At 55.7% G+C, this 27026-nt stretch overlaps 1 protein-coding gene across 1 annotated transcript in view; it reads right to left on the bottom strand.

The window, feature by feature from the left end:
- VAC14 (VAC14 component of PIKFYVE complex) overlaps positions 1-27026 on the bottom strand; it is a 99588-nt gene that overhangs the window by 37325 nt on the left and 35237 nt on the right. The window contains exons 13-14 of the mRNA XM_020282638.2: positions 11517-11673; positions 1242-1374 (exon numbers count right to left, since the gene is read on the bottom strand). Of these exons, the coding sequence (XP_020138227.1) occupies positions 1242-1374; positions 11517-11673 (290 nt within the window). The remainder of the gene's footprint in view (positions 1-1241; positions 1375-11516; positions 11674-27026) is intronic.

Genomic DNA, 27026 nt, shown 5'->3' with positions numbered 1-27026 from the left:
CTAGGTACAGCAAACCACTCCGGCAACATCTTCCTTTTGACGTCCCCAAAGCAACCCAACTGAAACACACGCTGCCCCCACTCTCTGCCACTCTTCCAAACCTCCCACCTTGGGGACTGGTGCCACCCTCCACTCAGTTGCCCAAACCAGCGGCCTGGCTGCTACCCGACTCCCTCTCCCCACACTCGCTCATGCAGTCGGGCACCAGTCAGCTCGACGTCCTGCTCATCCCGGCGTCCAGCAGTTTCCCCACCCCAACCCCGTGGTCTCACTCGGATGATAGCCTCCCACCTGGTCTCCACCTTGACCCTCCAACCCATTCTCCCAGCGACAGGGTCACTCTCAAATCAGAAATTTGGTCATGTCGCTCCCCCACCAAGCCCCTTCAGTGGCTCCCTGCCAAGCTCCAAGTGAGGCTGCCGATCCTGAGCGCGGCCGACAGACTGAACCTGGTTTACAGCAAAATGAGGTCCAGCCTCTTTCTTACCTTCAACCATCGTACAGGCTGGGCCCTCTGCAACCCCTCGGTCCCCAGACCGTGTCACTCTAGTCTGCTTCCCAAGCACATGGACCACTTTAATAACCCTAGCACCTCAGAGGGTCCGATTTCACTGGTCGGGGGGCCAGGGCATCTTTTGGTGGGGAGCCTGGAAGAACCTGAACCCCCAATTCAGCTTCTACTGGGCTGTAAGGTGAAACTGGGCTGTTCTTCTAGTACCTGCTCCTTGGAGCTGAGCGGGAAGCAATGGGTCAGTCCCGCCACGCTGCTGGTGATGACAGTTGTAGGGCCCTCGAGCCACTATGACTGTGCCCTGGGACTGTCCAGGTTAGGCTCATATGACGTAGGAACCTGGCTCCACCAAGCCTGGGCAAACCCTGGGCTGGAGGCTGGACCCTGCAGCGTAGCCCTGTGTCAAGTGCCATGTGGCTCACCTCTTTTCCTCTCTAAAGGACTGACAATGGCATTTAACGAGAGGATGTTCCACCTCAAGGCAAAGGTACCTTGACAAGCAAAAATCGAATTCAGTTTTCCTGAAAAATGTCAACACCGACCTGCCTTATGTTGGTAGCACCAGCCGCCCGGTAGGAAGGGGGAACCCTCTTCATTTAAGAACAGACCAAAGGTCAGGAAGAGGAGGAGGGAGAAGGGAAAGGGAAGGTGGCTGTTCTGACACCTTGTGTGGCGCCAACACGGAAAGTGTGGCCACAAGGGGCAGAAGAGAGGGCACGCGGAGGCTGACCTGATGATGAAGGGGCCTCTGACCTCCAGGAGCTTCCGTTCGCTGCTGAACCTCTTGAGCAGGTTGATCATGAACTTATAAAAGTAGGAGTTCATGGTGGGAGTGGAAGGAGAACATTCTAAGCCTTTGGTACCTGCAGAGAAAGGGACAGAGCCAGGATTTACTCTGATTACGTGTGCACAGGATGATGAGATCCCTATAGGATACAGACCATTGGAGATGCCAAAAAGGCAGGTGTGGGTTTGCGTGTCAACACTGTCCATCCTCCATCCAAGCCCAAACCACTCAGTGAACATTCCTTACGTGGAAGACCCTACTAGGGACTGTGCATTTTTTTTTTTTTTAAACAAACTTCTACTCATTATCCAATGAATGAAATACACTTGGGGTCTACTTGGGCCAGTTAAGGACCAACAAGAAGTCATAGAGATTGAGGCTGTGTGTGTGGTGCGCACACAATCTCAATGGTTGACACAGCCGGCAGACCGACGACAGGTAAAAGCCAAGCTCCTTTCTTAACGTTACTGGAGAAAAATAAATTATGCACACATTCAACTAGATTAAAAGCAGCAAATATTGACAAAATGTTACAAAGAGTTTGGATCTTTACCTAACGTTTTGGAATCAAATGTTCTTTCTTCCTCAACATTAGGCAAAGATGCTCTTTTAGGGTAGTCATCTTTTCAAGGCCCCAGGTGGCTTTATAACCAGACACAAACGTCTCTGACTGGGGTACAGATACCACGGTCCCTTCCAGCCCACCCTGCACATGTACCCCTCTATAAAGCCCTAGCACTGCGGGGGACAAAGGGAGGCTGCCGGAATGCTTGGCCCTGAGTTGTATCCCTTGGGATTCTCCCTGCCTCTTCTAACATACACTCACCTCCATGGCTCAGAGGTGGCAGAGATGGCAGGAACTCTCACCCATTCTGCCCAGAGCACTAACAGTGCATCTTTAAAAAACAAAGACCAACAGTTTTGTGATATATTTCCCATACCAAAAAGTTTGTCCTTTTAAAATGCATAATTCAGCGGTTTTCAGAATATTCACAAAGTTGTGTAGCAATTATCATTAATTTTAGAACATTTTCATCACCACCAAAAAGAAACCCCATGCTCATTAGCAGTCCCTCCCATTGTTCTCTCCCCAAGTCTCTGGCAGCCACTAATCCACTTTCTGTCTCTACGGATTGATATCTGCCCATTCTGGACATTTCATATAACTAGAACCATATAGTATGTGGCTTCTTTTACTTAGCGTATTTTCAAGGTTCATCCATGTCATGGTATGTATCAGTTTTTAATTTATTTTTATGGCTTAATAATATTCCATTATAGGAACATAGCATGTTTTGTTTATCCATTCATCAGCTGGTAGACATCTGGGTGCTTCAACTTTTTGCTATTATGAATAATACTGCTACGAACATTCATTTATAAATGTCTGTTTGAACCTGTTTCTGATTCTTTTAGGCATATATGTAGAACTGATGGGTCACATGGTAATCCTAACTTTTGACAAACTGGCAAACTGTTTTCCACAGTGGCTGCACCATTTTACATTTCCACCAATGATGTATGAGGGCTCCAATTTTCCCATATCCTTGCCAACACTTGTTATTATCTACCTTTTTGATTACAGCCACCCTCTTGATAGAAAGTAGTATCTCACTGTGGTTTTGGTTTGACATTTCCTGACTGACTAATGATGGTGTGCTTAGTGGCCATTCATATATCTTCTCCAGAGAAATGTCTATTAAAATCCTTTGCCCATTTAAATATTGGGCTATTTGTCTTTTTATTGTTGACTTGTAGGAGCTTTTCATATATCGGATACAAGTCTGTTAATAGACATGTGATTTGCAAATATCTTCTGTGGGCTGTCTCTTTTTACTTTCTTGATGATGTCCTTTGAAGCATAAAATTTTAATTTTGATTAGATGTATCTATTTTTTTTTTTTTTTTTTTTGAGACAGAGTCTCACTTTGTTGCCTAGGCTAGAGTGAGTGCCGTGGCGTCAGCCTAGCTCACAGCAACCTCAGACTCCTGGGCTCAAGCGATCCTTCTGTCTCAGCCTCCCAAGTAGCTGGGACTACAGGCATGCGCCACCATGCCCGGCTAATTTTTTCTATATATATTAGTTGGCCAATTAGTTTCTTTCTATTTATAGTAGAGACGGGGTCTCGCTCTTGCTCAGGCTGGTTTTGAACTCCCGACCTCGAGCAATCCGCCCGCCTCGGCCTCCCAGAGAGCTAGGATTACAGGCGTGAGCCACCGCGCCCGGCCGAGATGTATCTATTTTTTGTTTGGTTGCTTGCAGTTTTAGTGTTAAATAGCTAAGAAATTATTACCTAAATCAAGGTCATAAAGATTTATGCTTTAGGTCTCTGATCCTTTTTTTTTTTTTGAGACAGGGTATTGCTCTGTTGTTGCCTGGGCTAGAGTACAGTGGTGTCATCATAGCTTACTGCAACTTCCAACTTCTGGGCTCAAGTGATCTTCCTGCCTCAGCCTCTGGAAATGGCTGGGACTATAGGCTGTCTGGCTTCTGATCCATTTTCAGTTAATTTTTTGTAGATGATGTGAGGAAGGGGTCTAAATTCTTTTGCATGTGGATAGACACCCAGTTGTCCCGGTATAACATGACATCTTAACAGCCAATTAACAGCTACTATCTATTGAGCAAAGCACTTACTGTGTGCTAAGCATACCGAAAGCTCCCACACATAGTACCTAATGCAATTCTCAAAATAACCTTGCAAAAGATGCACCATTACTATCCCATCACATACACAGGGAGTTGGGTTGTAGGGTTGTAGATGTGAGTAGGGTTATAGGTGATCCAGTGCCACAGAGCAGGGGAGTGGGCAACTGGTCTTCAGAGCCCATGTTCTCATCAACTCCTGGGCACTGATGTTTGGGAAGGGTTGAGGGTCCCAGTTTAGGAGGTAGAGCCTTGCTAGGCAGGAGGGCAGAAGATGGCATAAAGACCAAAGCCATGGTCCTGCCAAGCCAAGACTGAGGACACAGAAAATAATGCCACCAATAGCTATGGAGCAAGTACTCGGCCACAGCTCTCTGGAAACTCAAGGAGGACATGTGGCCTCCTTGAGTTAGCAGAGGGGCCAACAGAAGGATCTGGGGCCTCCACTTTCAGGGCCAGTCCTTCTCTGGCGTTGGAGCCCAGTGGGAGTCATGACTTTCTCCCTGGACCACGGAGGAGACGGCAGGCACCAGCAAAGCCAGGCAGGATGCTCAATTACTAAGAATCCAACTCGGCTGGGGGAGGTCATAACGGCAGAAGCATCAGCCCAAAGCACAAAACAAGAATATGTGGAACCTCCCAGAGTATCACATACAAGTCTTACAGAGGAGCCTCTATGGAATGACTTTATGAGATGCCCGTGGCCAGAAAGTAGAGTAAAACCCTCCTGGGAGGAGCTGTTTCTTGCTGAACTTGGATTTTCTTACATCCTCTGTGGTCCTTACAGGGAAGTGGCTAGGCACTAGAAAAGGTGTTTTTCTGTTTTGTTTTTCCCAGCTGAGAATTTCTCTGCGAGGATTCCTCACCAGGAGCCACACCCCCAAACTGTCCTGGCCTCAATCCGAGACAGCTCTCGAGAACCTTGCAAGGGGTGAGCCCTTGAACTTCTCGCTGTTTGGACTGCATTGTCGTCCTGGGTCCCCGCCCAGACAGCCAGGCCTGGGAGGTCCTCAGTGACTCTGGGATGGCAAACAGTCTCTGCTCCCTGGCCCAGAGGGACTGTTTGCAGAATCAAGTGTCACATTCTTATAGATCGAGTTACCCGGGCCCAGCTGGGGCTGGTCTCTGAAGAGCCGGCTGCACACACAGCTGCTGAGGCAGCCCTGCCTCACTGCACCACCCTCGGGAGATGAATTCTGGGGCCCCCCTGGGGGCCTGGCTGGAGGCACAGGCCCCCCACACTGGAGGTGCCCAGGCCTCTTCGTAAAGGCTCCTGGTGTCCCTGTCATGGTCTTGCCTATATGTGCACTCCCAGCCCACCCCGTTTCCAGTTAGGCTCCCAAGTATTCCAAAGAACAAAAGGACCAATGCGAGAAGTAACCGCAAAGAAACCCTCCCCATCTGGGCCAGAGTCCCCATTCTTAAGGGCTGGTGCCTTAGGCAGGCACCGGGAAGAGGTCGGTGCCGCTGTTCCAGCCTCACAGGGGCAGTGGGAGCCCCTGTTAAATGACACAAAATACATAATGTACTAGGCCTGGGGCCTGCCACAGTCTGTGCTCAATAAACGGGGACTCCTTTCATTAGCAAATGTCCCAAATCTCAGAGCACCGCACGGCGCAGACTGTTCTCATTCTCTGAGTCTGGGAACGTCGGATCGGAGAGACTCTGGATCTGGGACAGATTCACAGTGCTCTGTTGGGATGCTGTGAGGAGGAAAGGGTGTCACCTGTGACCCCCGCCCCAACATCTGGGGAGGAAGATCAGCTCACCGTGCAGCTGGCAGACTGGCCAAAGACAGCAGAAGAGAAGGCTTGGGTGCTCTGGACACGTGTCCGGTCTCCTTAGCCACAGCCCCCACTCTGCCCCCAAAATAGAGTCTCAATATCCAGGCTGCATAGTGGTCCCCGGAGCTGAGGCCATTAGCAGAAGGGAGGAGGAGGGCGGAGTCGCTCCTGGGAGAAGCCACAGCAGGTGAGTTACCCTGTCCTTGCACTGCGCCCACTGTTTAAAGACGAAAACAGCAAGAAGCTGGGTGTTCCCCAACTGAGGGCTGGGTGCCTTTCCTGAGGCTCAGGTGACAGGAGGCCAGGGTGTGTGGGAGCTTCAGGGGAGCTGCCCAGGGCCTGCTTGGGCCTGCAGCTGTCAAGGGTGGGACCTTTTGCCTTCTGGGATCCCACCTGCCAGAAAGACCCCTGCCCGAGAGCAGGTGCCTCCCTAGGACAGGGCTGGGAGTGCGGCAAGTGCCTCCCTCTTTGCCCACCAGTCATTATTCTGACCTAAGCAGCCCTTCAGGCCTGGCTGGCTTGAGCTGGAACCTGAGAAAAGATGTTCTCAGGCAGGGCTGCAGGCTTGGGAGGTGATGGGGTGGAGAGAGGACAAACTTGCCCCAGGAGTGTGACTACAGGCACGACGGGCCTCGAGACAGCACTGATTTCCACCTCACTGCTGCCTGCTCCTCCCCCGGGAAGACTCACAGCGTCTCCATCCGCCCCCAGCTCCCAGCTCCCCTTCTCGGTCACAAAAGCCTGGGCCCAGGGCTGCACGTGCGCCAGGAAGGGGCAGAGCTGGGACAGGGGCACAGCGGCCAGCTCAGGGCACGCCCTCCAACACTGTGCTCTGAAGGTTTGCGACAGGCTTTACTCGGGTGGCGTTTCTGACAGCATACAGCGCCCGGGCCTGCGCGACTGGGCCAGCTGCTTGGGCTGGAACAGCCTGGCCACGTGTCCCAGGAGAGGGCCTCCCCCTGAGGGGCCCAGGAGAGCGGGATTTCCATCCTCTAATCCCGCAGAGGCCGAGGGAGAATGCTGTCCCTCAGCAAGAGCCGCCCTGCCTGGCATTCCCGGTCGGGACGAGTGAGCAGCCCGCCGGCCCTGGCAGGAAGTTCACGTGACCGGCCGCTGGCCAGGCCAGACAGATGCCGGGGGCGCCCTGCGTGCAGAGCCAGGCCGGCGGGGCGGGCGGCTGGGGAGCCAGCCCTGCAGATGTTCCTAAGTGAAACCTGATGTGGCGACATGAGAATCTGCAGAACATCTCACAAACAACCTTCCCTGGGATGTTTTGGATTGAATTTTGTGGCTGTGACGTGGAGGAACCTCACATGTCAGGATAAAAATAGCTCTGGCCTCAATACGCTACGCGAGTTACAGTTCAGCAGAAGCAGATGTGAAAACATCAGCCACCCAGCGCAGGCTCGGCACGGTCCCCGTGCCATGCCCTGCCTTCCTGTCCTGTCCTGCTGGGTCAGGGCCCGTGTGCCTGGACAGCCCCCATCGAGTGGTATCAGGATCCGCTGCCCTGAGGATGTGGAGGGGAAGGCCACAGGCTACGTAGGGCACCTGGAGAGTCCAAGAGACCCATCGGATCCAGGCCCTGTCACTGACTAGCAGGGCAGTGGAGGCAGGGCGGCTTCTCTGAGGCAGGCTCCTCTCCCGTGAGCCACGGCAGGGCCAGAGAGCAATACACTTGGCCCAGCACGGGAAGTGCTCCACAGAGGCACAGCATGATGGGGAGGCTGGTATGGAACCGAGGAGCATAGGGTGGGGGAAGGACAGCCTCTCACTGGGGCCAGGGAATGGGAGGCCAGGCAGGGTCTTGGGGACTTAGAGTCTATGGAATCGGAGGGGGTGCAAACCTCACGGCTTCCTGGACAAAAGATGCTGCACTAATGGCATCATCTTGGGACCCGATCCAAAAGGCCATCACTTATCCGTGGGCCAGACCAGCTGAGGTCGGCAGGACGGGAGCACCTGGGGCCAGCACCCACAGCCAGGCTTTCCAGCTGCTCAGCTTGGAGTCAGAGATAAGCTGATGGGCCACAGCAGGGCCTGCAGGGACTTCCAGCTGACGTGGCAGGCGAGAGTGGCCACAGAGCAGTCTGCCACCACCAGGAAGAGCCGCTGCTGCTGCAGGGCAAGGGCTGGGGCCAAGGACAGCACAGCGAGGGTGAGGAGGAAGGGACCCGTCAGCAGGGAGGCCTGGGTGGCCGGGGCTGGCTTTCCATCTGGCGACAAGGGAAGGCCTGGCAGTGAGGGCACCAGAGGACGCCTTCCTGGGCAGTGGTGCTGGCGGGGTAGGGGTGGCGGTCAGACTTGCTGCCAAGAACTGCCAGGTTGGGGCCATGGCCTGGCACCCACTGCTTCTCCCCCAGGCGGTGTAAGCTTCCAGTGCCGGGCAGGGGTGGCACTCCCGAGCGTGGGGTGAGGAGTGCAGGCTCTCAGGCCGGGCTTCTGGCCCAGCTGAGGTGGGAATGACAGCAGTGCTCACCTCTCAGAGCTGCTGCGGAGAGGCCAGGGGCCAATCGCCAGGAGACAGCCCGGGCAAGGGCTTAGGACAAGGCTTGGTCCTAACAAGCCAACGTTGTAGCCATTATCATTACTATCGTTACTGTGCTTACTGGGGAAAGTGCCCCAGAGGTGGATTTCTGGGCTTCTTCTAGAACTTGTTTCCATGAGGCAACATTAAAATGCTGCTGCTGTTTGGCCACGCTGACCTAGGCTATAAGGAATGAAATTGAATCAGAACGTTTCATTTTAGAGGTAGGGATAAAAACACCTTGGCCTGGTGCGCCCTGCAGGGTATACTGACACGAGGAGCTTTCATCCCAGCAACGATGGGCGCCGTGGCGGCAGGGAGGGCCAGGGAAGACTGGGTTTCAGGGGCCCACCCTCGGCCCCAGGCTGCCACATGCTGCTGTGCTCGGCCATGGAGGCTGGCTGGGCCTCCCCAGGCCTGGCCGCTCCTTGCCTGGCAGTGGAGATGCCCAGGCCCTGGGAGCACAGGCACATCTCTAACAAGGGACTGATCCAGCAGGCCCGCTCATCACCTCTTGTCCCCAGAGCCTGGCAGGCCCTGCAGACTCCCCGACGTACAGACGGGGTACAAAAGAGGCTAAGCTCCAGGAGACCAAGGGGTGGGAAATAGGAAAATGAGCTGACCCTCCACCAGCTTCCCTTAGAGCCACCTGTCTGCCTCTCTCTCCTGACTCCCCACTCCTGGTGCTCTGCGGGGGAGGCGGGGCGGGAGGAGCGCAGGAGAGGGATGTTTACGGTAGGCCAGGCAGGAAGAAAATCCCATGTGGGCAGCCCTGCCTCGAGGGGCCCTGGGGACCACCGAAGTAGGAGCATTTAGGCCAACACAGCAGCCACCCAGGCGTGTGACGGGTCTGGCTTCCCCAGCGCTACGTGCGATCTGTACCATTGTAGTTTCCACACCCAACTCGCAGGCTGCACCATCGGTTCCCAACAGATGCCACCAACTTCGTCTTTCCTAGGCTCCTGCCTGCTCTGCCTTCTAGAAAGTCCCTTCACATCTTTGGGGCGCTCTGCTTTAAAGGGACACAGCACTGCAGCCTGCACGGATCATGTGGCCTTGTGCACTTGTCCGCGTGCACGGCCAGATGGAAACGGACAGAACGATCCCTTCGCATGCCCGAGAAGCAACGTGGGAAATGGCAGCTAGCAGAGGCACGAGTGTGCACTTCCTGCATGTCTTCTGCCCTCAATGCCACCCCACACATTCCTGGTGCCTGGTGTGTGCCCTCCAGGCAGCAGAGGCGGCAGGGACAAGGCACGCTCGGGCTTCCGCCATCTCCAGTTACTGGTTTGAGCTGACCTTTTAAAAACCACGTACGTGTCTGTAAGCTCTGATGCCAGCTGTGGACACTAACGTGTGAGCACGTGGGTTTTGCCTGGAGGTTCCCGCACTCCTTGAAGGCCACACGTGGGCCCAGGTTGAGAGCTCGTGGCCCGGAGTTGTAGCTGCTGCTTCTTATTTTTCTCCCCACATGGTTCCTTGGCTATGATGGCGTGGATTCTTAAAGCAAGAAGTGTTATTGGCTGCAGGCGCTTCCTTGGTGTTCTTTCCAGGATGGAGTTTCATCCCATCTGGCATAACTTGTTGTTTTTCTATGAATTCCCAGTGAGTTCCTGGCTGACACAAGCCAGTATGACAGCCTCGGTGAGCTGGGACAGGAGTTGCCACTGCCTAAGCCTTGTTTGTGGCCTGCGCATCTCGGCAGGGCCAGGAGCTGGGATTTGGAGCGCTCTGCCGAAGGGTCCCCCGTTCCTCACTCCCAAGCGGGGGAAAGGGCGAGATGCTATTGGCCTTCTAGGGACCCCCAGGCCAGGCCCCATCCCTTGAGGCCACAACCCAACTTTCTCCAGTCCAGGCTGCTCACGGCAGTTTCCTGGCCCATCCCCCCATGAGTGGAAACCTATGTCATAGTCATCATGTCTCTGTGTCAGGGCAGAAGAGAAAAACCCCTACAGATGAAGGACAGATGGAAGAGGGTCGGGGAGATCCAGGTGGCCTAGCCCTGCCGCAACGTTGTGCTACCTAAACAGCTTTCTGGGCTACCCCTGAGGTGAGAGAGGGTGCAGTGGCATCTGCTGCCCAGGGTGGGGACCAGGGCTCTCCACCTGGCCACCCTCTGCAGGACGCGTCCTCTCGGCTGCGGCCCTTCTTCTGGCCAGTTCTCACGGCTCCCCAAACCTGAGCTCCCTTCCTAAGGATAAGCCTCTGTTCCTCTCCCCAACTCGTCACAGCCCGCCATGTGCTGACTTGGGGATGCAGGATGGAGAAGGGACTCCTGTGCCAGGGGACAGGTGGGAGCCCCAGCATGGGTCCTGGGGTCAGGGTGTGGGAGCCGCTTCCCTGACCATGGCCACTGGCTGCCTAGAACTGCGGCATCCTGGCAAAACAAGACAGAGGAAGCTGGGTGGCCGTGGCACCCCTCACTCCTTCCGTGCCTCAGCAAGGCACACGTGGGGAGGTGGCCTGAGGCCCGGGCTCCTACATGACACCCGCTGCAAGGGCTGGGGAGCCCTTGACTTTCACTGTCATTAGGAGGTATCTTTAATATAGGGGTCTCTGTGACTTGACCTGGCATGCCCTAGGGCACGGTCAGGCCTGCAGGGCTCCTGTGACCCCCTGTACCTCTGGGTGCTGGGCCTGGTCTTTGGGCCAAGGAGACGCCCAGGAATCGCTGGGCACTTTCCCACCACTTGTGGCCCTGGGCATTTTCCAGAATGGTGTCGCTGGAGGAAGCGGCGCCGGCCTGGGCCCCGGAGGAGAGCCGGCCCACTGTCAGGAAGGAACCCAGGGCTGAGCACTACAACACTACGGCCACCTTTGCTTCTGAGGCTTGCCGGAAATAGCCTGTTTGAATTATCCCGTCTCCTGCTGGGGCTGCCTGCCGTCTTGAGGGCTATTTTTAGCTTCTTGGTGAGGAAGGAAATGGCTGCCTGGTCTTCCACCTGTGAGGCCTAAGACCAGGCCCTTGGCTCCTGACTGGGGAGACGCTGCCCAGCAGACTCAGACGCATTTGCATTTAGCCAGTGGCTCGCAAGCATCCAAGGTGCAGGAGGATGGGGAGAAAGGGCTGCTGGGTATGAGGGCTACCTGCCACTGGGGCCTCTTGGGTGGCAGGTCACTGGTAGGAAACCCACGGACCCTTCACACCCAGAGAACTCTGGGGCTCATGACAACATTCAAAGGAGCGCCCTGGCCCAGCACGAGACCCAGCATGAGCATGTCCAGGATCACTGGGGCCGGAAGCCCCCAGGGGTACTTACCGGGAGTGATGGGCGGGCCGGCTCTGCCGGGGGTGGGCACCTGGAGCTCTGAGTGGCTGAGCCGGAGGTCAGGGCCATCGAGGGGGTCTGTGTCATCTGTCTGGCCTGCAGGGGAGGAAGCAATTTCTGCCAACACCTCCAGATCCTTCAGGACAACCTGGGGAGACAAGTGGAGCATGACGATGAGCCTCCGCTGTGAGCTGCGGTGACCTGGCGAGAGGTGAGGTCAGCAGGCTGGTGAGAGCCACCAAGACCACGGCTGTAGGCGTGCTCAGAAAGTAACAGGAGACACGAGTTCAAGAGAACACAGATGGTCCCGGACGGGGGCCTCAGGAAGAAGGAAGCTGGAATCTGAGGCCTGGCAAGTCAGCTTTCCCGTGGCCCCCTTCCTGGTCCCCAGGAGACACAGGACTCAGGTGAGGTGTCACTGCAGCATGCGTTGCAGGGCCCCTGGCTAAAAGAGAATCCCACAGCAGCCACTGCCCCACTCCCCACGGGTCCACAGAGCAGATTCTTCTGCAGAGGTGACGTCAGGCCGCTATAGACCCCAAAGCACCCTCCACGTTCAGGGTGCATGCTGGGCTCTAAGATCAAGCACTTTCTAAGGTTCAGACACATCGTTTGGTCCTCACTGTCTCCAAAGGGTTCCTATGCAGGTTTGGGGAGGGTGAGGCTCACTAGCCTGACCACCTGCTTGCTGAGATCTTCCAAGGAAGAGGCAGAGCGTGGGGACAGAGCGGAGCTGACTGCAGGTCAGCGCTGTTACAAGGCCCTGGGGCTGCCCTACAATCCAGAGAACCCCCACACCCTTGTATCACACCTGTCTTGGCCTGGCACCGAGAGCCCATTGTTCTGCTGTGGTGGGAATGGGGAGAGGGACCAGGGACGTGCCCTGCTGGGAGGGGACTTGGTGAATGTGTGCGTATGTGAGTCATCTGCCCCAGGAGCCTCCTGCTCACTGTGCTCCACACTGCGGTGTCTGCCCGCCCCTTCCTGCTCCCCACTCCTGTCCTGATCTGAAGAGAGACTGTGCCTGTTCTATCCACAGGTGTCTCCCCAGGGCTGTCCCTGCCCCAGGAGATGCCTGATGCGTGGATGACTGTGCCTCTTTCTGGGCCACCCTGAGCCCAGGGCAAGAATAACCCTGGCAGGTGGGGCCTCAGCCCTGGCCTGGTGGAAGTGATGCAGCGCCTGGTGGGCGGGGCAGCTGCGCTGGACACGGTGAATGCAAGGTCAGGTCAAGGCTATGGTGGGGTATTGTAGGATGATTGCAAAACCTGATAAATATACTAAAAACCAGTGAACTGTGCACTTTAAAAGGGAAAATTAATCTCAAGATAAAAAAAAAAAAAAAAGAAAGAGAAGACAAGGCCTATCTCCTCTAAAGCTTGAAAGTGGTTCCTGCCACTGCAGACGACGTACCAGTGCCTCCCCCTGCACCGCCCTGTCGTCACCCTGGCATCCTCTTGGCCAACTCTGGCCCGGCAGGCTGAGACCCCCTTCGCTGGTTAGCCCATTCGCACCACCATAGCCTGGCCTCACTCGGGCACTCGCCCACACAGATGCCACCTCCCACTGATCGCATCCTTCCCTCCATTCCTCCCGCTCCCGGGCATTGGGATGTTCTCCTGACACCTGAGCCCTGGTCTGTGCCAGGGGCTGCAGAGGTGAGTCGGAGCCACCCCTGCCCACGGCCCAGCAGGCAGCAGAATAGTGAACTCTCACAAGCATCCACGGCCATCTCGAGGGGTTGAACCGTGGCCCGCCCTTGCCTATAACAGTATATGCATTTCAGCAGCTCTCCAAACTTTCTTTTTATCTTTTTATAGAGACTAGGTCTCACTCTGTCGCCCAGGCTGGAGTGCAGTGGTACGAGCACAGCTTGTCACTGCAACCTAGAACTCCTGGTCTTAAGTGACCCTCCTGCCTCGGCCTCCAAAGCATTGGTGTTACAGGTATGAGCCATGCACCCAGCCTCTCAGAGAATTTTCACTCGCTGGGCCTGTGCAAAATGGATCCACACTGGCTGAAAAATGTAGCTACTAAGCCTGGTCAGATGGCAGGAGCCAGGGCTGCCCCTGCAGCCAGGCCAAGATCCAGGGGGCCTGGGGAGGTCTAGGACCAGCAGGGAGGGCCCAGCCCTCTGCTCCCACTTAGGGAGGAGCCTCCACGGGCTCTTTGCTGCAGCGATGGAACCGAGACAGAGAGGAGAAGAGTGAGACGGAACGCAGAGGGGACAGCAGTGTCGCTGCAAGTGGCAGCAGCCCCTGAGCACCTGCCTTTGCAGGAGTGCTGAGGTTATGCCCCTCGGTGCCCAACTGTCCCAGCAAGTCACTTTCCAAAGGTCACAGACAGAGGGGAAATGAGACCAGGGAATAGGGGTTGGGGGAGGGTGGGAGAATGACTCACCCCAAATCAAACAGTGAGGCAAGACTCAAGCTAACAGTTCCTCAAAAAGTCAAACAGAGTTGCCATAGGTATACTCCCACTCCTAGGTAGTTACCAAGAGAACTGCAAACATATGTGCACATAAAACTTATTTATAAATGTCCACGCAGCGTCATCCCTAATAAAATAGCCAGAAAGTGGAAACAACCCAAAGATCCATCAACTGAGAGATGGATAAACAATGTGCCGTATAGAGAGACACGAAGCACTGATCCATGCCACAACATGGGTGAACCCTGACAACCTCTGCCCAGTGAAAGTAGCCGGCCACGAAAGACCATGCAGTGTACGATGGTTCCATTTGTATGAAATGTCTAGAATAGGCAAATCCATGGAGGCGGAAGTAGATTAGTGGTTGCCAGCTGGACAGAGAGTGGGTAGGGAGTGACTGAAAATGGGTACAGGGCTTCTTTTTGGGGTAATGAAAATGCTCAGGGCTGGGGGCAGTGGCTCATGCCTGTAATTCTAGCACTCTGGGAGGCCAAGGTGGGAGGACTGCTTGAGGTCAGGAGTTCGAGACCATAGCAAGAGCAAGATGCCGTCTCTATCAAAAATCGAAAAATTAGTTAGGCGTGGTGGTGCATGCCTATAGTCCCAGCTACTTGGGAGGCTGAGGCAGGAGGATGCCTTGAGCCCAGAAGTTTGAAGTTGCAGTGAGCTATGATGACACCATGGCACTCTGGCCCTGGTGACAAAACGAGACTCGGTCTCAAAAAAAAAAAAAAAATTAGAAAGTAGTGATGGTTGCACCACCTTGTGAAAATACTAAAAACTACTATATTGTATGCTTTAAATGGATCAATTTTATGGTATGTGACTTGTATTTAAAATAAAAAGCCCAAACCCCAAGTCAGGCCCCTAAAACTCCCGGAGTCTAGTAGTCTTGGTCTGCTCACGGCCCGAGGCAGTGGGGACTCCGGACCCCCAGGTTCTTGCATCTGACTCAGACCTAGGGAGGTGACAGTCTCACGGAGGCCACCATGTCTCTTCGCAAGGCTTCGCATCTGTGACTGCTCCCCCGTGCTGCCTGCTCCACTCAGGGCTGTCTGTGCAGGGGACAGAGGAGCTTGCCTCTGGCAGCAAATGGGCGGTCACGTGCAGCAAAGAACAGCGTGAGTCAGCAAGGTGGCTGGCACCAGGCCACATGCTGGACATACTGACACATGGACCCGTGCTAAGTGTCCGGTGGGAGCTAATTTCCCCGCCGGGAAAGGTGCTCAGGAAGAACCACCAGCACCGAGGGGTCCTGGCCTGCGCAGCACCATCCCTGCCCTCTGAGTGGCCCCAGGGCCAGGTTGCAAGGGACGGGGAGGCCAGCGGAGCAGGCTGTCCTCACTCCTGGCCACAATTAATGCTCACCCTTGTCATGAGACCCATCTTACACACTACAGATGAGGAATCTGAGGCTTGGACACTGGCTCAAGGTGACAGGAAATGCATCTCAAACACAGCTCTGGTCCCCCAACCTGAGCTTATTAATAATGCTCCACAGGGCTTTGTGGCCAGATGGTCCTGACGTCCTGTCCTGGTCCTGTCACTCAGCTGCTGACCCTTGAACAGTTACTTTCATGCACACAACCTCTTCCCCCAGACATCTACCGGGTGGCCTCCATGGGCAGGTCCTGTGTTGGCTGCAGGACAGGCAAGGCAGGACAGGACAGGCTCTGCCTCTGATGAGGTCACAGACTCCTGGGGGAGACAGGCAATAAACAGTTACTGCCAATACAGCACAGGTGCCAGGGAGTCGGCGATTGCGGCGGAGGAGGGCCCAGAGGCTGGCTTTGCAAGTACTCAAGCCTAAGTTGGCCGAGAGAACTGAGGCGGGAAAGAGAGGCATTCAGAGCTTTCTCTTATCTAGCAGGAGCTACTTGTGGAGGCCGAACGACTTGGCACGTTCCAGCAAACTAGACTTTTGCTCTAGCTCCAGAACAGGGAACAGGGCTGGGGGTTGAGGGAAATGGCCAGAAATCAGGGCAAAGCGGTAGAGCTTATGACCCAGATAAAGAAGTCTGAACTTGGTTTTGCAGATGATGGAAGGCCTCAGTTTCCCCCTATGTGCAAATGGAGACTTAACCTCGCAAGGCTATTGTGAGGATTATAGGAGACACTTTGTGTGCAAAGCACAGAAAGCAAGCACACGAGAAAGGCTGGCTCGCCACTCTGGGCAGCGACAGTGGTGCCCACGCTAAAGGCTTCCGACCCCTCTGCTCCCCGCAAAGAGAATGTGCATCAGCCACCTCTGGACCGCTGCCTCCCACCCCGCTGGCGAGCGCAGCCAGCAGCCGGCAAAGCTGCACATTTCACATTTTGAATTCTCTTATTTTAGGAAGTTTAACACCAAATGGCAAATGAATGCAAATTACACTTCAATAGCACAATTAAAGCCGGAAATGTTGTGTACAGGTTCTTTCGGTAATCCCAGCCACTCCTCTGGTGCTTACATATCAAAGGATTTGTCTCTGGTCCCCAGGGGCTGGCAAAAAGCGACAGCCCCTGCCTAGGGCAATGCCATGTATACTTGTGTGCACTTGTGTGCACTGACACACACACACAGCCCCTTCCTGTGCCGTAAAGTGGAGACAAGAACTGCATCACCACCTTCTGAGGCCTCCTAGAGGGGAGGAGGGGAAAGGGCTGTCAAAACGCAGGGCAAGGAATGGCTTGAAGCGGGGAGCAGGGAGCTCTGACACCCAGGCTCCTGTGTCCAACAAGTCTGGCTGCTGGTTCTCCCGGCTGAGCTGCAAACCCGACTCAGGCCAGGGCCTGAATGAGGCTCTGGGGCAACCTAGGCCGGGACTCTGCCGTGGCCTGGGGCTGGAGCAGCAGCCTGGGCAGAGGAAGGCCTGGGACTGAGAACAGGGGCTGCGGAGAGCCACCCTTCCTGTTGCACCGGCTCTGAGTCTCTGCCAGGATCTCGGCACTTCACCCACCTGGAGACCCCACAGCCCTTGGTGTGTGGCCAGGAACCTCTGGCACCAGGACCAGGTGACCTCAGGGGCCTTGCTCACCGGGCAGCCACCAGGCTGAAGACTGGGAGAAAAGACAGGCCCCATAGCTTGGCCACTCCTGCTTCGGCCTCTAGAACGGGCTGGCTGGGCCGGTGCCTGTGGCCGGCCCACAGGCCCGGCTCCGAGGATGGGAAAAGGCTCAAAGAAAGCAGGAGGAAGCCACGTCCATTAGTATGCGCTACACAGCTTTTTGCAAAATGAATATAAAACACTTGTGCTTTCTTTTTGTGTGAGAGAAAGAAGGGGGAAAAGAGAGGGAGGGAGGGAGGTTACAAGAAAGCAATATTCTGCAGGAGCAGGAGCAGGAGCGCCTGCTGTCACCATGGCAACAGGCTGGGGGTGGGGAAGGCCCATCAGCTGGTCCCTCATTTTTTTTTTTTTTTTTTTGGAGAGGAGCAAGCTGACCCTCTGTGGAGCAAAAGGGTCAAGGCGGGTGGTGACTGGGTTTGGGGGCATCTGCAAAGCAGATGGGGGGGGAGGAAGCCTTGGGGTAATGGGAGGGGGTTCCCACCCTCCATGGTATAGACAGCAAAGACCAGGAAGCCCCCCCACCCTTTTGGAGGTAACTTTATACCAACAAAGGGCATGTTTTGGTATGGGAGGGGAGTCAATGTCTGGGGTGGGGGCTGTTGCAGGCTGTCACCCTACTGTGCATTCCTGTAGGCCAAGGACAACCTCTCTGGGATGGTGGCTGTTTGTTCCTCTTCTGCCTGGTCCACCCAGGCACTCACTGTCCCAACACCTCACCCACAGAGCAGCACTAGAACCACCGGGAGTGGGAGGCTCTGCTCGCTCACCCTCCCCCAGGGGCTGCTGGCTGCTCCTTTGCCACCCTGGAAATAGCTGGAAGCTGGGCACCAGCTTTGCAAGCCCGAGTCCCAGACTGGGAGGCCTGTCCTTGCCTCCTCCCAAGGCTCCTGAACACGGAGCCCAGAGCGAGGCATTCAGCAGATGCTGAGTACATATTAATACCAGCTGACCTGCAGCGCAGGGCCGGAAATGGGAGATGGACAGTTCTGAACAGCTTCTGCCAAGGGGGTACACAGAGGGACACACCTACTTTACTGCACCCACCAATCCTTAAGAAACTGTTGGTTGGCTGATGGGGCCCTGGGGTGTCAACTGGCGCAGCTCTGGAAGAGAAAACACTTCTTATGCTGACAGGACATCCCCAAGCTGGGCCCTCTCTGGTCCAGTCGGGAGGAAGCTGCAAGATGTTTCCAAGGGACACACTTGGTGCTGGTGGGAGAGGTGAATTCAGGCTAAAGGCCCTGGGAGCTGAGGTCTGGCGGGTGCAGGCCACTGTCGAGGGCTATCTGATGATTCTGCCCGGAGCGGTCGGCTGGCAGGGCCCTGCCTGAGATCTGGGTCAGTTCGGGCTGCTCCTTATTCTTGTGAAGTGGAGCTGATATGAAGCGCAGAGGCCCTGAGGCTGGGCATTCCCGGAAAACCTAGGGGCCTCTGTGGCCGTCCACACAGCAGCCTGGCCCTTTCCTTCACGCGGGGCATGGCCCTGACCACGTGTGGAACGGCTCCTGCTGTCCTGGGGCTTGGGGTATCAGCCAGAGAACTCACCCCAGGAAGCCAGGCTGCTGTCCCCTGGGGGAGGGGGGTGGGGGGAGGGGCTCCCACAGGCTGAGAGCAGTGGCAGAAGCCACCACCACTAGCTGGCACCAGGGCCAGAGGCCTCTGCCCTGGACACTGTAAACAGCAGCTGCAGGAGGTGGCAATCAGGCCCCAGCTGGCCTGGGAAAGGGATGGTGCTCCGAGAAACCCTTCGGTCTACAGCGGGTCACAGCACCCCTGCCTGCTGCAGGAGGGAGGGACAGCACTGCCTAAAACAATGTTTAGACTTGGGGGGTGGTCAGCTCAGCATCCAGCCAACCTCCTGTTCATTCGCTTTCTCTTAAAACGTTTCCAAGCATCTGCTGACGCTGCCCATCAACCATGGGCTGCACAGAGTCTGTCCGCACAGAGCCCAGAGCTGAGGGGCCCTTGCAAAGGGAGAGAAGGGCCACGAGAAGGTCCTCTCAACAGGAGGACGCAAAGACACGGAGGGGACCTGGCCTAGCCTTGATGCACAGGGAGAGGATGTTATGTGTGTGATATAGACACACACACACACACACACACACACACACACACACACACACACACACGGCTTCGTGGAGCATCTAGGCTGAGATCTTGACCAAGTTACTTAACATCTCTGGGTCTCAGTTTCCTCTTAGGTGAAATGGGGAACACAACTTCGAGGGGCTGTTGTGCAAATGAACTAAGCTCACACACATGGCTGAGCACAGGGTCTGGGATGGAGTGAGTGTGAAATGGCAGCTCTTGCTAGCAGTGGGGGACGGCCCGGTCTGCAGCCTCCACTGGGCTCCCTGAACTCCCCACCAAGCCTGTGGGCCAACAGGGAGCTGCTCGGGAAATTCAGCCGACTCAGCTCTTGGCTATCTCCAGAGGAAGAAAAACCAACACACGACTTGGGGGAAATCTGGACTCCTGAAGATATCACGTTTGCTGAGTAGGGTGTGGGGTGGAAACAGGGGGCCTGGCCCAGGTGCCAGGCCTAGTGCTATGTGGAGAGGGCACCAGGGCCGAGAGCTGGGGGTACAGACCCTAGTCTCCAAGTGGGATCTCACACTGGCCCATGTGTGTGGCTCCCAACCAGAGATGTACATCAGATTCGCCTGGGAGCTTGGGAAAATATATAAGCTATGGCTTAATGACAGGCTCAACAAGGGAGGAATATTCATGGCAGGGGTGGTATTTCACCATCTGGATTCTAACGGGTTGGAACCTGCCCTGTCTCCATCCTGTTTTGATCAAGGCAATTTGAAACTTTGAGACTTCCTGACTCAGTGAGGCAATGCTGCAGCAATGCCCAAAGCAATGCCTAGTGCAGTACCTGCCAGTTCCCTATCTCAGCGCGATCATAGCTCTTAGCTCATTGCAACCTTAAACTCCTGGGGTCAAGTTCCGGGGCAGCCAGGCCCTACCTGAGGGTGCAACTGAGGAGGGCTGGGATGAGGCCCAAGTAGCTGGATTTTAAAAGCTCCACAGGATTCCGATGGCTGCCTCAGTTTGGAAGGCTCCGCTGTGTGGCTTCAGAGCCAGGTTGTTGGCCTTGGTTGGGCCTCTCTAGGTAGGTTCACTTCCTGAGTTCAAGGAGAGATGGGCCACGGGGTGGGTGGTCAGGCCCAGAGCCAGGTGGTGTGCTCGGCCCTACAGACAGCTTGGCCCTGTGAGAGCTCCTATCCCCATCCCAGGAAGAGGCACCCACCCTGGTTCTCCTTTGGGGAATTCCTCCTGCTGCCAGTGAGCCCTGCCTCTGGGAAAGCCAGCCTCTCTCCCGCCACTCTTCTCATTGACACCCCGCCTCCACCAGCAGCCAGGCAGCACCCTCCCAGCCCCCAGCCCACTCCCCCAGCTTTGGGTCCTCACTTGCCCATCGGCCCAGGGGACAGCATTTGGAAAGATAAACACTAAAATCCCCCCTGGCCACAGACCCATCTTGCCCGGAGTGGTGTGACCTGCGGTTACCATGGTGGTGGATGTGGGCACTCAAAGCACAGGTGGGAAGACATGGAAGAGCCAGAGTGAGCAGTGGCCCTGTCAGCAGGCGCAGTTCTAGAAATGTCACTTTGCCATTCCTCTCTCCTCCCTGGCAACGATTTGCTGCCAAGGGCTCATGTCACAAGACCACAGGCCTTGCCTGGACCCCTAGTGGTGGCTGCAGTCCCTCTGCTGTCGCTGAGCAAGAGGGCAGGCCCATGGGGGCTCTTCTCCCTGGCCACCAGTCCCCTCCTCTCAGAAGCCCCCAGAGGGAGCACAGGGTCAGCTGCGGGGAAAGCGGAGAGAAGGTAAGCGTCCCGAGCCCTCGGCAGGACCCCTGGAGGGCTGCGACAGGAAAAGGCTCCTCGGGTCTTCCATGCTGGGTCCATCTCATCGGCCCGCGTGGGGTCTGGCCTTGGCAAGAGGAATCAAGCTTTTGACCACCAACGTTACCCCTCAGTCCTCGGGGCTGAGGTTTTACTTTACTGCGTGATCTGATTTAAAAGAAATCCGCGGAATTGGGGCAGGGTGGAGGGGTTGTTTTTGCTTGTTTTGGAGAATGGACGGAATGAAAAATGGAGTGGAATAAAAACTGAGGCAAGGATATGAGAAGGAAAAACAAGTCCCATTCTTCCGGAAGACTGTCCACTTTTGAGCGGGCAGCATTAGTATTCCAGTGAGTGGAGTCGGGACCACACAGATTCAGAGCTAGAAGGGACCTCGGACAATCCAGTCCAATTCCAGCATTCAGGGAGGAAAACGGAGGTGAGGAGATGTTGTGTCACTTGCCTGGCCCTGCAGGGAGCTAGGCAGCATGGGACCAGGGGCCTGCCCTCCTGCTCCCTCCTGTCCCCCACCCAGGCCACTTCCATACCCCTTAGCAGTCCCAGCACTGGCCTCAGCCCGTCTGGGAAAAGACCAGACAGGCAGGGGACGGGCAGGGCTTCTGGATTGAGCTGGGGGTCCCCAGGTCAGCCCAGGACAGCCCTCGGGGGCCTGAGAAGGGGCAGAGGAACAAGGTCAAAGTCAAATGCCCAGAGGGAGAAGGTGCATCCAGAACGGAAGGTCCCCAAGGATAAAACACCGTCAGTGCACGTCAGTGCAATGGAGGGCCGGGACTGCATGAAGCAGCGCCCCACTCTGGGCCGGGGCCCTGCTTTGCAGCGACGGGAGGCCTTGTGGGGGTTTTAGATGCTTTGGAATCAGATAGGCTTGACGTCCAATTCTGACTGCTGGCACTGTGACCTCGGGCAAGTCATCCTCCTCATGCCCGCAGTTCCTCGTGTGTCAAACTGGGGATAACCGAAACCAGTCCGGGGCTGCCATGTACGTTCGTTAAGACAGCAGATGCCACGTGCTCCAAACAGGGCAGACCCCACAGACTTTAGGCTGTACCCTCTGTTCCTCCCGGGCTGCTTCCGCAGACACGACGGGTCCCACATGCAGCACCCACCGCAGTGCCCGAAGAAAGCCGCAGCCCAGGTGCCACAGGAGCCATCACTGGCTCTCTAAGCCGCCCTTAAATTAAGGGGCCTCTCATTAAGTTCACATCCCCATTTTGGGGGCAGACACTGAGAAATGGCCAATTTCTAATAGCTTCTGTTCTGGCTTTTGGGCAGACACAGAGCTGATGGCCCTGAGCTTAATTTCCTCCCTCTGGACACAGGAAAGAGCAGCCCAGTCACCTTGGAACCCAGGAGGGCTCGGGGCCTTCCCCCACCATTCCTCACAGCACAGCGCTCGGGTCTGGGGCTTCCCCTGGGTGGGACCCCAAGCCAAAGTCCCTGTCATCATGAACTAAGTCCTCTAAAGCAGGCCGATGAGCCTCTAGGCCCAGGCAGCTGACCTGGCGACAAGGATGCCTTGGAAAGGACAAGCGGAGGGAGCACTTATGTGGCCTGGGTGGGATGAGGGCTGGAGCAGGAAAGGACAGAGGAGCCCGGATCTGCCAGGTTGCAGTGGAGGCGCAGTGGTGTTGCCACAGCCTGGCCCCTGCTGCTCCTCTGGGCTCTCAAACCAGCCTTGCCCTGCTTCTCGTCCTGGTAACCCTGCTGGGCCCCAGTGAGCCCTCCCCCAGGAGATCCGAGAACCTCTTCGGTTTTTCCGTGCATTGCTCCTGGGACCTGGGCCATGAACACAAATGAAATCCCCTCCCCTGTCCCCCAAAGCAAACTACCCCTCAGATACGGTCTAGGGTGCAGTGGTGTCTGTTCCTCAGAGACAGATGGGCTGGATGGGCTCCCAGGATGCCCAATTCCTCTTCCTTCAGAACCCAGTGGAGGCTGCAGCTGCCCTTGTGGTCCTACCTGCCCAGACGCACGGCTGGGTGGAGGCCAGGGAAGGTGCCGAGCCCCCTGGACTGGGTGCATCACTGTACCACATGGCGTACTTGAAGCAACTTTTTAAAGAGCCCTTTCAGATGCTCCTAAGTCACTCCTTAGCCCCACCCCCACTGTCCCCTCCCTCCTAAGTCAAGGCCATGTCCCCCGGGGCTGATGGCTGTCCACGCTCTGCATGCAGTTAGTGGGCTCCTGAGCTGGAAACGCCACTAGTGCCATGAGTAATGCCCTCAGAATCCTACCTTCCACATTTTCTAGAAAGTCCATTCTCATTCTTTTTTCTGTAACCACACTAGTCACGTAAGCCATAAACTCCCAGCAGCAATTTCTCCTCCAGTTACTTTGAAGTTAAAGGAGGGGAAAGGAGGGGGCTGCTTCTAGGCTGAGAACCTCTTCCCTAAAGTGTTAAGGACACTCCAGCTCGGGGATGCTGACAGGCCCCACTGCAGAGCACGCAATTCATGGCGGCGCCGGGCCCAGCGCAGCAAGCCTTCAGGGGTGCAAGGGTTTTGCTGCAGAGGCTCTGATACAGGTTGTCCTCTGCCCACGCCGCCATTTCTCCTCCTCTCCCTGGATTCAACCAGCTGCAAACGCACCGACAATGGGGCTCTGATGAGCGAGGCACGCGCTGAATGTGGCCTCGGTCCCGCTCTGGGCTGCTCCAACCCAGGGGTGCTGGGGAGGCAGAGGGTGGGGGGATGGGAGGGGAACACCCATCCTGTGGCCCACTGTGTCCTCACTTGGCTTTCTATGACCTTGAGATGGAACCCGAGTCCCCCTGTGGTCCTCGGGTCTCTAAAGAGAGACAGGAAGACAGAGAGGACAGAGAGCAGCTTCTGTTCTGGCTTTTGGGCAGACACAGAGCCGATGGCCCTGAGCTCAATGTGTGTCTCTGGGCCTTTTACGGAAATCATTTCTGGCATCGGAAAAGCTACCATCATCGTAGGCTTATGTGGCCAGTTCTGTGCTGAGCATCTGACACGAGTGATCTCACTTAAACCTCATAGCAACCCCAGAAGTGAGGTTCCATTATCACCCTGCATTTACAGATAAGGAAACCGAGTCTCAGAGAGCCTAGATCACTTGCTTCAAGTCAATCTGCCATAAAGTGGCAGAGCCAGGGCTGGGCCCCACTGCCTCTTGGGGAGAGAACATTACCAGAAAGGGATGTCACTCAAAAGCACGACAAAAATGCAAAACGCTGAAAAGTAAACTTCATGAGAGAATAAGATCTACAAAGAAGACCCTAAAGCTTTGCTGCAGGACGGCAAGATGACGCGACACCTTGCTCCCGAGAGGGAGATTTCAACCCAGCAAAAGGGCAATTTCCCCATAAACAAACTTGTTACAGTGGCCAAGATCTGGGTGGGTGCTTTACACTTGCTCTGTAAATAAGCCTAAGAGGCAGGTGTCCCATCATTAGCCTCATTTCACAGGTCCAAGGAGTGTCTGGGCCTGGTGGCCAACTGTTAGGGATGTCATAGGGGCAACCGATGTCCTTGACACCACCCTGAGAACTTTAAGCGCAGGTTGGGAGGCAGCTGTGCCTAGGAGTGGGGGCTCACCCGAGGCCCCTCCTGGGCCAGCCCCTCAGGAACATGGACAGGACCCCTGTCCCGTGGGTGCTCGGCACTGGGGGCACGGCCTTCTTGCAGGCAGAGCTCACTCAGGCAGCGTGTCAGCCGTCCCACCTCCCGAACAGGGACCTGGCAGGATGCTCTGAGCGTGCACCCGGCATTCCATGCTGCGGCAATCAGGGTCACATTTTCACTTAAAACATGAGTCACTGGCTCTCTAGCTAATGGGAGGATTTCTACTCTAGTGCCAAGAATATAAATTTGACACCTGCAAATTCTTTCTGACAAAAGGGATTTTCAGATAATGTCTGCACGGAGCAGGTGGCAATGAGCAGACAGCTGCTCATCCCGGATGACGGAATGGCAGACACAATTGCGGGTGTCACAGGGCGGGGACTGCCGAGCTGTCACTCAGGTAGAACTGAGGAACGATGGCAGACCAGACACCCCAGTGAGGCCACATGCCCATGGGACTGCACCAGGTGGCCCTGGGAGCAGAGTTAGGTCTCTGAGGCTCTGCCCCGCCCCGGGCCAGGTCTTGCATCATCAACACCTGAGTACACTCTGTCCCCTGAGGCCAGTGGCTCTCGGCACAGGGGAATGTGGGTTTAGCCCGATCCTCCTGGGAAAGAAAAATATTTGCAACACAGATGACACATCCAATGTCAGAAATATACAAAGAGCTTCTACAAATCAATAAGAAAAGTAGACAATGGATTTGCGGGTTGAAGGGGCAGTGTTTCCAAAATACACACACTTCTCCCCACCACATTGAAAATTCTTCTCAAAAACTTGTGGAATAGGAGAAAAAGGCCAGAAAAATTTGTCCCAGTGAAATCACAAGGGAATGGGGATGACGCGACAACCAAACACAAGCTCCCCACCTCCCAGCTGGTGGTGAGGTGGGTGGCTGGGCCTGCACTGGGGGAGACACGGGCGTGGTGGGTGACAATTAAGGGCTTTGGGCCTGGGCTCCACCACCTCCTAGCTGTGTGCAAGTTACTTAACCTCCCTGGCCTTAGTTTTCTGAACTGCAAAATGGAAATAATAGAACTTCGCCCAGAGAACTGTGGTGATGCTTCTGTAGGTACCACAAAGGAAGGGTCTCACATAGTTCCTCACATGGTAATCACTTCTACAACTGAGAGTCATCTGAGATAACCTGTGCCTTGAGCCCCCCAAGCTGTACGTACGAGCCATCGCAGGGAGTGCTGAGGTTAAATTCCACCACCGTAGGCTTCCCAGGGAAGGGACCCACCAATCTGGCTGTGGTCCTATTTGACTCACTAGGCTTTCATGGTCTTGAACCCCAAGAGCTCCAATTTGAGACCAGGGCTGTATTTGAAAATATTTAAACAACCCCAATGGAGAACATTTTCTAGATATTCTGGAAAGGAAGTTCCAGGAGAAAACGGGCTTTGCCTGGTTCATGGCCCTGTTTCTATTGCCAAGTACACAGCACGTCCTCAGGGTCGCCAGAGAGACTGAGCAGGGGACACTTAGGAATGTGATTCTGGTGAAGCAGCAGGATGTGGCAGAATCAGGACTCACCACTGATTGTCAGGGTCCCCAAATCCCTCCTCTAGAGAGATAGGGAAACAGGAGCTCTTCACTCCTGTTACAGCACCCCTCCCCCAACTGTCCCCAACTGTCCCCAAGAGCGGCTTTAATCTCCTACCCACCGGAGGCCCACAAGATGTGCCCCAAAGCCCTGACAACATTTGGCACTTCAGCAAATCAGGTTTCCACAGGCGCAGCCTGAACAGAGCTGTTTAATGGACTGCATCTCCTCCCGCTCCCCGTAAATGCACACGCACACAGAAACCAATTTCAGGCAAAGAAAGCTGGATGGGATTAAACAACTCAATTTAAAGGACTGAAAACTCAGCTGCTTCCAGTGAAGTCCTAGGAAAGGAACCAATCAGCAAAGTTCTTCTCTGCCTTTTTGTATTGAAATGAGGGCTGTTGACTGTGCGGTGAGTCACTCCCGACACACACGGGCAGAACTGGGCCACATCCACCTGGGCCTTGCGCTGCAGGGGTGGTGCAGGGGGAGAGGGGAGGGTGTGGGGGAGGGGGGTGGGGGGAGGCAGGAGAGGCCAAAGACACACTCACAGACCATCTGTTTTGGATTTTTCTGGAAATGCAGAAAACCTCAGGGGACCTAGAGGCTGATACCTGCCTGTCCGTGTCTCTCTGCAGCCCAGGTTCAGGACAGCAAATAAGGGATGCAGGGCAGCTGCCTGGGTCCCCACAGGAATCTGACACCGGTCCAGGGAAGATCAAGGTGCCTCACCCCACAGGGAGCTGTGAGCAATGTCCCTCTCCCGTCCCCCTGGCCCCCAGCCCTTGTCCACTCACGCTGCCACGGGAAAGTGTAGGCAGGTTTGTGGATTCGAGAGCCCTGTGCCTTGTGCAGACACGCTCTGCCTGCAGCCCACAGACTCAGACTGTCAGCATCCAACACACAGCCTGCAGGGCTGGCATGGATGGGGGACAGGTGTCGCCCTTGCCAGCGGGCATGCCTGGCTGCAAATGCTGCCACTTGGCTAGGGACAGGCAGGGGAGCCCTGGAGAAGA

The sequence above is a fragment of the Microcebus murinus genome, chromosome 20 (genome assembly GCF_040939455.1).
Source record: "Microcebus murinus isolate Inina chromosome 20, M.murinus_Inina_mat1.0, whole genome shotgun sequence".
NCBI lineage: Eukaryota > Metazoa > Chordata > Mammalia > Primates > Cheirogaleidae > Microcebus > Microcebus murinus.
The sequence above is the reverse complement of the archived record's forward strand: the minus strand, read 5'-3'. Positions and strand labels throughout refer to the sequence as shown.